General features: G+C 40.9%; 1 protein-coding gene across 1 annotated transcript; it reads left to right on the plus strand.

The window, feature by feature from the left end:
- The first annotated feature begins 580 nt into the window (after positions 1–580).
- On the plus strand, positions 581–4,708 carry CTLA4 (cytotoxic T-lymphocyte associated protein 4). Its single transcript, XM_063341645.1, has 4 exons — positions 581–747; positions 1,950–2,300; positions 2,801–2,910; positions 3,854–4,708. Exons 1-4 carry the CDS (start codon positions 690–692, stop codon positions 3,950–3,952), a joined length of 618 nt encoding a protein of 205 aa, XP_063197715.1. The 5' UTR covers positions 581–689; the 3' UTR covers positions 3,953–4,708.
- The last annotated feature ends 5,710 nt before the right edge of the window (positions 4,709–10,418 follow it).

Here is a 10,418-nt window from a genome sequence, read left to right on the forward strand (position 1 = left end):
TTTTTTCTTGGAAACTGGAAAGTCTAAAGAAGCTGGGTTATGATTCAAGTCACATTGTTGATATGAAAAGACGAAGTCATTGCAAGTGTAATCAGTGTTTTGAAGGAGGCAGAAACTTTTAAACATCAAAAACATTAAAGTAAGCAAAGAAATTGAGGGTGGAGGGAAGTCCTCCATAAAAAACTAGCTCGCACTGTGCTACATTAGACAGAAGTATAGTTCTCTGTGCATTGTCCTATTAGGAAATACCTGATGATTGCCAAAATATTAAGTGCTATGATTGTGCAAGCTGGCAGCACCAAAGAGCCTGAACTGCTCTATTGGATGATTACTGTTCCTCCCCCAGTTCTTAAAGCAGAATGGATGGCAGTTTCAGATTGAATATATATTTTCCATCTGCTGAATAGTTGTTTTTGTTCATGCTGTTTGAGGTTAACTGTGCACGTACTAATCAAACCCACTACTTCCTTTCTTGTAAAACCAAAACAAAGCTTCATATTACTTTCAGGTACAGCATCTGGGATCAAAGCTATATATATACACACTGACTCTGTGTGGGTTCAAACATTTCGAAGATTCAGTATCCTGAAAGGTGTCGCCTTTTTTCCAGTCCCGAGAGTTCCAGTTTGTCTTAAAGTCTGAAGGCACCAGCCACCTTCAGCCCCTTCAGCATCCGTCCCAGCGCAGGAATGCTCTCAATATTGGTCACCGTGGGCTTTCTCTGCACAGCTACTGCCATTGCTGAAGGTGGGTAGATGAAGGAGGCAAGGTAGCTGAGGGTGTCTACCTTTTCTCGGTTTCACATCTTTGCAGGAGACTGACTGGGTACAACGGGGAGAGGGGAGATGACATGGGACCCCTCCATAGGACAGTCTGGAAACACGGTCTTGGGGCACTGTGAGGTATCTGGAAAGTCAGACACAGACTTTGGAGCAGTAGCATCTGTAGAGAGGCTGGGCAGGATTCGGAGTAGATCAAGAAGGAGGAAAGACTTTGAAAAAAACAGGCCCTGTGAATGAAGTTGTTGGCAGCTGATAACGTAGATATAGAGGTTTGAATGGACGGAGAAATTCTACTCCTCTTCATCCCAAATTCTTGCACTGCAGAACTGAAGAATGTAAGCCCTACCCCAAAATGGACTGATGTAAAATGAAACCAAACAAATAATACTGAGTGCTCATGGCTTATTGAAGCAAAAGTCAGTGCCTTCCCATCGTGTAGCAGGATAGAGTATGGAAGTTGTAAAAAGCTGCTAGTGGGGATGTACATGGTACACTCGTTTGGCTTTAAGATTTATAATGATTTTTTGCAGTATGTTTATCAGGCTTTGCTGTGTGTTGCTATACTGTGGCTTGGGGTATATACTGTTGTTGTACTGTGGCTTGGGAAGTGCTGGTTAAAAATGAGAAGCAAAAAGATCAGAAACAAAAATATGCAAACAGGTTTTCCACTCAGTGTTACTGTTATGCTAGAGGTTCTGTTCCATGTTCCATACAGGATGTCAACCTATTTGTTTCTAAATGTGAACATGCTTATTTCTACAAGGCAGAAATTGTTGTTTAAATGCCTAATTTTAAATTTCAGATTTCAGCTTTACCATATGAAGTCTATTTTTTGTCTTATGTATATTAAAAGGTTTGTGTCAAGGGAAACTGAAGCATTCAGGTCATTGCTCTAGTAAGTGGGCCAAATTAACTATTATTTAAGCAACAAGTAATTGCTGAGATTTATAATATAATTTATAGTAATCAAAGCACTTCATGAGCTTTTAAAAGTGTATTAATGCAGTGCCTCAGAGTCCTTTTTTTGGAAGGGCTTAGCAGCATTTCTAGGAATTACCCATGGATAACAGGAGGTTGTGCAGGTTCCTACTGTGCAGGTTTCAAGTAAATGACTGCAGATCATTTCTTGACAGTTCATTTACCATCATGCTCTTTACTTCCTTACAGTAATGGAAGTGACTCAGCCAGCAATGGTACTGGCCAACAGGCAAGGAGTCGCCAGCTTGGTGTGTAAATACAAGCACATTGGGAATGCAAAGGAAATTCGAGTGACTCTGCTTAAACAGACGGGTGATCAGTTCACTGAAATTTGCGCTTCAACCTACACAACGGAGTTTAAAATGTTCAGTGTGGAAGAGGTCATTCAGTGCCACGTTAGCCCTAGCCGAAACAAAGTGACCCTCACCCTTACTGGCCTGCAAGTTAATGATACGGGTCTTTACATCTGCAAGATGGAGCGGATGTACCCTCCACCCTATTTTATGAACAAGGGAAATGGGACGCATCTCTATGTCATTGGTAAGCCAAGCAGCTTTACAGTACTCTGATATTCCCAGGTTACGGGAGTTGCTATTACATCTCAAAGGTCTTTAAAATTCTGTTTGTAAGAGGTGATGTTGAACATTGATTCAAACTCTGAGAATCATGATTAGCTCTTATCCCTTTAAGGTCTCACTGCAGACACCTAAAGCAGGCATACTGATAGCCATGTGATGTATTTAGCAATGTATGGATGTTTGACAGCATAAGCAGTACCATATATTGTACATGTATGTCTAGGCAGTTAGATATGTAATTGCGGAAACAGCCAAGAGTAAGATATATGTTCTTCTATAGATAAAGCATATTTTCATTGGGGGTTGAGTGGGCAAGGACTCAGAGCTCAGTATTATCCTGGGATAGCACATGCTAGAGAAAAGCAATGTGGAGCCTGACTTATTGACTCTACAGGCTTCCTTACAATGTTCATGTGTGACATGATTTTTGTGACATGACTTGTGTGACATCATATGTTTTAGATCCAGAACCTTGTCCAGACACTGCCATATATCTCTGGGTATTAGGAGCTACTGCTTCAGGATTTTTTCTTTACAGTCTCATCATCTCAGCCATTCTCGTGGGCAAAGCGGTAAGTCCCATCAACTCAGCCCCATCCTACCAATAAAACCCCTTCCTGTGATGAGGATAAAGAGAAAGAAATGAGAACAGGGAAGAACACTGGGAACAAACACACTGGGATGTTCCTTTTTACTGGTGCAATGCTGTTACAATAATGCAAAATAAGAGAACTTGCTGGAGCTGCCATTTAGATTTGTGTACAGCTCATTTGTGTTGCCAGAGTACCAGAAAGCAGTTAGCTTACATCAGCTGGACTGACCCTCGGCTTAGGTTTGGATGCTTAAAACAGGTTGGAGTCCCGGGTGCTTCTGGGATCAAAGGCAACAGCCTTCATATATGCTCTGATTTGACAACTGATTCATACAAAATCCCAGGATTTGATTTTTCTTTTTCTCACTGTTCATGTCTGCGCAAACCAAACTCAAAACGGCTTCCTTGTGCAATTGGGCGGAATTGTAACTTACAGCATTTTTAACCCCACAGCTAGAAATGTCTGCACAAAGGCATGTGAAATGTAAGCCTGGGTTGCCTCTTTCCATGGGGATCTGGAGTACTCAGAGTCTGTTAGAAATAAACCTGATGCCAAAGCTTAAAACCAAACACTATCCCTGTCCCATATTTTTCAATCCACCCTTGTCCCTAGAAGTTAAATGAAACTGTTTGGTACGAACAATCCTAGTTTTGAACCAACACGGAACTCTGCAGCAGGAGCACCTTTGAAGTGCTAAATGAATGGTAGGACTCTATGTTTTTTTGCAAAATGTCCCCTGGAACTCATGATTCTCCCTCAAATGGTGTCAACAGATCTTCTACAAGGAGGGCTGACAGGGAAGGTGTCTAGAAGACCTTCTACTCAGTAAAGGCAAAACATCCATGAGGTTTCTCTAAAATGTGCTGGACAATGACTACGCTGTGATCACTTGTTTATTTTACTGTCTTCCTCTATTTTATAGATAAAGAGAAGACGATGTCTCACTACTGGGGTCTATGTGAAAATGCCTTCTGAAAAGCTAGAGAAAAAAGTGATTCCATTCCACATCACTGTTAACTGAAACAAGGAAAGAGAGAAACTGTTTCCTAGCTGGGATGGAGAGTCTGCTAATTCACTTAAGTTAAAGAAATAAAATTAATTGTCTTGTTACAAAGGTGTACGGGAAGAAGAGAGAATATGCTTTGTAACTTCTGTGGTTTGGAGGAGAATAAATAGTTTATGCATTAATATTTCAAGGTTAACCCTCTCACATAAAAATGGCTACACTGGGCCATTGATTCTTTGAATTGTATTGTACCAATATGTAGTCTATCTAATGGTCTATATAGTGTATAGCATTAAGAGATATTGCTGTTGCAGCCGAGCGTCTTACTGTCAAGTTTCACCATGTCTATTGATCAACTGAAATCCAAACACTATTATGACAGAGGCTTGTGTGTCATTGCAAGCCTTAATCCTAGAGGTCTGGGGTGCAGAGGCAGAAGAGCACACTAATGTACAAAGAAATGTTGACTTGTTTCCCTGCATTGCTATTTATTGGTCTCATTTCTGGCATTAGTGCTCTGCGCTTCCACAGAGGCTTCACTGTAGGCTGACAATGATGACATTGCTGCTCTAAAAGCCTGATCTAAGCTCCTTTCACTGGCATTGTGTCCCACTAGTGCTGTGTTGGAGTTAACATTGATGATATCTGAGCCAGTGCTGACAGCTCGGTTGGAGAGAAAGGCTGCCCAGCAGGAGCCCTCTTAGGCTGTTGCTGGGAGGAAGTTCCAGCTCTGCTGGGGCCTTGCATTTTACAAATGCTAAATTAGCATCTATCCAAAAGGCAGAAGTTGCTGTGTTTAACTGAGTCTATTTTCCATGAAAATACCGACAGTGTATAATCTTGTTTATTAGTTATGTACCATTCAATAAAAACCTTGAAGCTTTGCCCAAATTCAAGTTCATTTCTTATTCACCATTCTCAGAAGAAACAGGAAGTGGCTACATGTTAGAAAGCAGTGATGACAAGATGAACCTTTCCCCTCTGACCCTGTGTTTTGCCCTTCTGAGGGAGCCTGTGTGATCATGCCAACACTTACTTTCTCAGCTCTCCTGCTCAGGGGGCCACCATTAAAATCTGTCAAGTCTTCTATTTGTCTAGTTAGAGCTGCTGTGATGTGGTTCAGAGACGCTACCAACCACCTTTTACTTCCAGCAAAATTACTTACTTGCAGAAGGTAGCTGTAACGACTTTGACAGCATCTCCTGTACCTGTTTAAACAAAAAGCCAGTCCTAGTTTCAAATCCTGTTTTCTTTGCACCTCTTTGACACTCTCACTCACTAAATGCTAGCTGACACACAAAGCTGCTAGAGCTTAAAACATTTTCAGCATTCTCAGACACTATCTACTGCTTTGACTCTTTGCTATTAACATTTCACCTTGCAAGCCAAAACCTTGGCAGCACGTGTCTCTGTTTCACATCTGTGAACTCATCTTCTTGGGTCCGTAACTGTGAACCCAAACCCCACAGCCCTCTATGCCATGTTCCTGCAGTGGCAGCAGCTCCCAGAACACCAAACCTTATTGCTCTTTTGGTTCGCTTTTCCCCTCTTTCCCCTTCATCTGGCACCACCTCCAACTGTACAAATAAACATTCACATTCTCAATTTGCCAATGTTTGCAGGCACTAACTGCTCTCTCAGTGTTGACCTACAATTGTAGTGCATGAAGTAAAAGTAGCATCTGATGACATATCCTTTTTCTGAAGGTGTTTTAGTATTCTGACATCAGTCTGGAATTTTCCCCCTAATTTTTCACTAACCTGGCGTTTTGGGGATAAAAAATGGTCAAAAATCACACATTTGATGTCACTGCAAAATGACTGAATTTCCCCCTATTCAAGTGTAGCCTGCTCAGAGAAATGTGTTCCATGAATGGTAAAAATAGATTTGACCCACACATTCACTGTACGAGCTGTAAAGTCTTCCAATAAATGTACCCTGCCAAAGTAAGAATAATTATCCAGGGCAATTTCTTTCCACCACAGCAAGTAGTAGCTCAGATATCCCCTGAATCATGTGTCTGACTTCTAATCAGGAAGCAACTGTTTCTTCTTTTTCTTTTCCTTGACAATTCCTATACACTTAAGCAATCTAAAAGCAGTTCAAGGCAATTATTTGCTAAGTTTATTCCTCCTGGGTGAAGAGATGTTTTGGACCTGTATTAACAACCTCATGACCTCTGGCCACAGCTGGCTGTGAATCTGTGTCACCGTAGAACCTGTGTATATTCCAGTTCACCTTCATTTCTGGCAGCCAGTTGACCGTGGCTAGGCCTTCTGCATCTACCTGGACTAATCCCTCTTAGCACACTAGCATTTCCTTGAGACGTTCAGTCTGTAATGACCGGTGAAGAATTCTTCCCTAAATAAGCTGCAGGCTGCTAAATTACCTGAAGAGTGAAGGTTATGGGAAAGCAGAGCAGAAACGATCATCTCACATATGGCAATAGCTATATTTTGTGTTTGCTCTTGCACTTACATAATTCCTGGTATGATGTTTATTAATGATGCTATTGGAAATTATTTTGCTCAAATTCTCTGGCTGTTTTGAACTTTTCTTCACCCTCAGTAGCTACTTTTTCCAACCTTCTCTTATTTCTGCAGTGCTTAATTTTCTCTGGCTTTCCTTACCACTGTAGCAGCCTTCCCTGGGCTAAATGGTACATAAGTACACATTACCATTTTTGTTCTAAGCCAGGTTCCCCTTTTGAATTTTCTGGCAGGGTAATAGGTGCACTCAAATCAGCAGATGTAGCAGTGCATGGCCAAAGTGGGATTTCGGTTCAGATTTTATTGACAATGATACTCTCATAATTTATATCTGGCACTACAGAGATGAGTAGAGCCTAAGTGCCTGCAGAGATGATATTTATACCTATCTCCATATGGTCCAATATCGCAGCTAGTTCTGAAGAGTACAGAGCCCAGACCTCAGGGAATTTCCATTCCCCTGATGTCCTGTGCTGCCCTCCAGGACCTTGAGCTCTCCAAGACGCTTGGAGAGCATCTTGCCATGATCAGCACTCAAAAAAATTTGACATATGCAAGTCAGATATAGTTTTCTGTCAGATCACAGGAATACCAATATGAAAGGTGCAAATTCTAGGTCAGCGCACATCCCAGCAAATGCAATAAGGAGGAAATCCTGACTCTTTCTGGGAAGAATGTGAAAAGCAAAGGTGAAAGGATTTGGTTTCAGAGCTCTGCTCATGAGAACAGGGAATTTAAAAACATAACTGAATATCTTACGTGGACAGCTAAATAATGAGTCCATACTGCTTGGTGAGGTTCAGGAAGAGTCTCTCTTTTGATGTGCCCTTCATCCAGCCAGGAGATACGTCAGTCTGCTTGTGAAAAAGAGATAGTGAGTTTCTGGTTGCACCTGAGTGGGCATTCACATCTGTCCTTGTCTGCATCAAAGACAATGGCATATGCATACACCACCTCCCACCCCCCAATATTCTGCTACCATTTTCATCCACTTTTTTATCTATCTGAACTAGTCTTCTGCTTGCCATTTTTTCAATTATCAGAGTCCTAGCTGATACATAAAAACATGAGACAAAAGTCTCCCATCCGGCTACTCTGTGAGAAGGCAATGAGTAGTCCATCATTTTAGCATTAGAGGTTTTCCTGTGAAATACTCAGATTCCCCGAATATCTTAATCGGAACTCTCTATTCAGTCAGGCCTTGAGATCTGTAGGGAAAATTAATTCATCCTGTTTTCCACAGATCTTTACCAAATGAAAAAAAAAATAATCTAGGCTATGCAAGAGCAGAATTCTGTTGATCTATTCCTATCCTTCCTAACCTTCTGACCTTTGTTCAAGATTCCCCTGGGCCTAATTTCTTGTTTTTCAACAACCAATATTTGCATTGCCCAGGTAACTCCTAACTGGTTTGATACAATTCCTGTCTGAGTACTGACTTCAAGCTTCAAAGAATATGAGTACATGTGTGTTGGGCTAAGGTGAGATTTGGAGGCAAAGTACATTGGAAAGTAAGATATAACTGGCTTCTTCCTTTCGCTAGGCAAAAGCTATTGCTGGGGAGTGAGCCCTGGAAAATAAAGCAGAAAATGCATCAGCTTTCTGTACGATGGGAACAGTGTGAACCACGACTAAAGAGCTCTGCCTCTAGGAGAGGCATAAATAGGAATCAGATGATGTAGGCAAGAATAGTTATGTCATGAAATCCAAACCAAAGAAGGCTGGCGTATAGCAGATGGTTTTACGCATTACTAAAACCAATTTATTCTTGACACTTGTAAACTACATGCTTGCTTGAACCCATAAATGGTACTTTGAGCTACTTTCTGTCACAGCTAGGCTGTGGGGCCACTACAGTCCCTGGGAGGGTAATGTAAATTTTGAATGCAGGCTTATGGCTGGGGGGGGAGGTGTGGGGAAGAGGTGAAATTCAGAAAATTTTTGAGCTGCAGAGAATGAGGAAAGAATTACAAAAACACAGCACCATACTCTGCTGATCCTGAGCAGATCTGGGCATAATTATTCCTGTACTTCTACACACAGACATCCAACACTTATATGACTTTGTTATCATTTTGTGTGAAGGATTTTTATGACTGATAAAAGAACAAGCTTATTTAAGGGTACTTTTATATTGTATATCAAAGAGGAATGGTGAGGAGCTGTGGTATGTTTGAGCAAATAGCAGTTACTGATAAAAGATCTTAGTAACTAGGGGAAGGGGATGTCATGGTTTAGCCCCAGCTGAGAGCTGGGACCACACAGCTGCTTGCTCACTCCTCCAGTTCAGGTGGGGGAGAGAATCAGAGGAGTAAGAGTGAGAAAAAACTCATGGGTTGAGATAAAGACAGTTTAATAGGTAGAGCAAAAGCCACACATGCAAGCAAAGCAAAACAAGAAATTCTCTGCTTCCCATGAGCAGGCAGGTGTTCAGCCATCTCCAGGAAAGCAGGGCTCCATCACACATAACAGCTACGTGGGAAGACAAACACCATCACTCTGAATGCCCCCCCCTTCCTTCTTCTCCCCCCATTTTTATGTACTGAGCATGATGTCATATGGTATGGAATATTCCTTTGGTCAGTTGGCATCAGCTGTCCCGGCTGTATCCCCTCCCAGCTTCTTGTGCCCTCCCAGCCTACTCGCTGGTGGGGCAGTATGAGGAACAGAAAAGGCCTTGAGAGCTTAGTAACAATAAAACCACCAGTGCATTACCAAAGTATTTCTCATCCCAAATCCAAAACATAGCACTATACCAACTGCTAATAAAGAAGTTAAATCAATTCCAACTGAAACCATGACAGTGTGGTTGTAAAAATTGTCCCTGAAGTCGGTGTAAAAATTTTTGTTATTTACTAGAAGGACAGAGCAAGGAAGAGTTCAAGCAAGGGACAAAACTTCATTAGGGATCATTAATAATTCCTGCTGACATTACATGGCAAATGCTTCCATGAAGTAGGAGGTTATTAACTACTCAAAATTTCACTATTCTTTCCTTTTTTAACCTTTAAAATGGAGATTTCTTTCTATTTCTATAGTCAGTTGTCTTAACCACAGTCACGCTTTTATATTTTAATGAATTTTTTTTAGTGGTTATGAAGTTACGGTTGAACAAAAAGTTCTCAGTTTCCTCAGTGACAGTTTTTCTTCTTCATTCTCTTCTGGCTGTTGTTTTGAAAAAGTAGTACTTCAAAATGTTCAGTTTGATCTTTTTCATTTGCTGCTCTAGGGTGGGACGTTTCTACACAACAACACTTCTCTTCTCTTCAAATGTCCACATGATACAAATGAGATCCCAAACTTCTCAAGCTTTTATTCACAGGAGCAGCAACAGGCAAGCTTCCTGCAGCAGAAGCGGTAAGACTGAGGCATTTTCCAATATATTACAAATTGAACATAAAAATATGAAGTCAAAATTAGAATTAAAGAATCTGGATTAATTCTGTTATAGCACAATATTTATGGGCACGAAATTTTCTTGCAAACATGCCATGTTGTCCTTCTTTATTCAGCAGCAGAATTGATAATTAGAAAGCAAATCTTAGTTATTAGCTATAATAAAGCCAGTTCAGTAATTAATGAAATATTGACTGTTCAAAATGAAAAAATAATGTATTGATGGCTCTTTGTTTTCATTACAAACTCTTTACACATAAGGCAGCCATTAGAGTCATCTTTTGTGTCATTGACAGTAACTGTGCAGCTGGAGTTGCCCAGAGTTGTCCTGCCAGAATGCAGGAAAATCATGTCACAATCCTGAGAAACCATATATCAGGCAAGCTGACAGCTATGACTTTGACTAAAAAAATCCATTTTGAGATGTGTTTCTTTCGTCATGGGACTGCTTCTGGATCAGTTGTGGGTTTTTTCAACAAAAAGTAAGACCTTGTTTTTAAGGAAAATGGAATTTCTTACATAATTACATGATTCCAATAGGTAGGACTTTAAGAAGACCACCTCCCGTAACAGGATATGTGATACAGCTGGGAGAG

Source organism: Chroicocephalus ridibundus, chromosome 7, assembly GCF_963924245.1.
Source record: "Chroicocephalus ridibundus chromosome 7, bChrRid1.1, whole genome shotgun sequence".
Classification (NCBI taxonomy): domain Eukaryota; kingdom Metazoa; phylum Chordata; class Aves; order Charadriiformes; family Laridae; genus Chroicocephalus; species Chroicocephalus ridibundus.

Coding starts and splice junctions, on each gene's coding strand:
- CTLA4 (XM_063341645.1), top strand. CDS start 690: ATGCTCTCAATATTGGTCACCGTGGGCTTTCTCTGCACAGCTACTGCC. Junction 748..1,949: donor AGCTACTGCCATTGCTGAAG/GTGGGTAGATGA, acceptor ACTTCCTTACAG/TAATGGAAGTGACTCAGCCA. Junction 2,301..2,800: donor GACGCATCTCTATGTCATTG/GTAAGCCAAGCA, acceptor CATATGTTTTAG/ATCCAGAACCTTGTCCAGAC.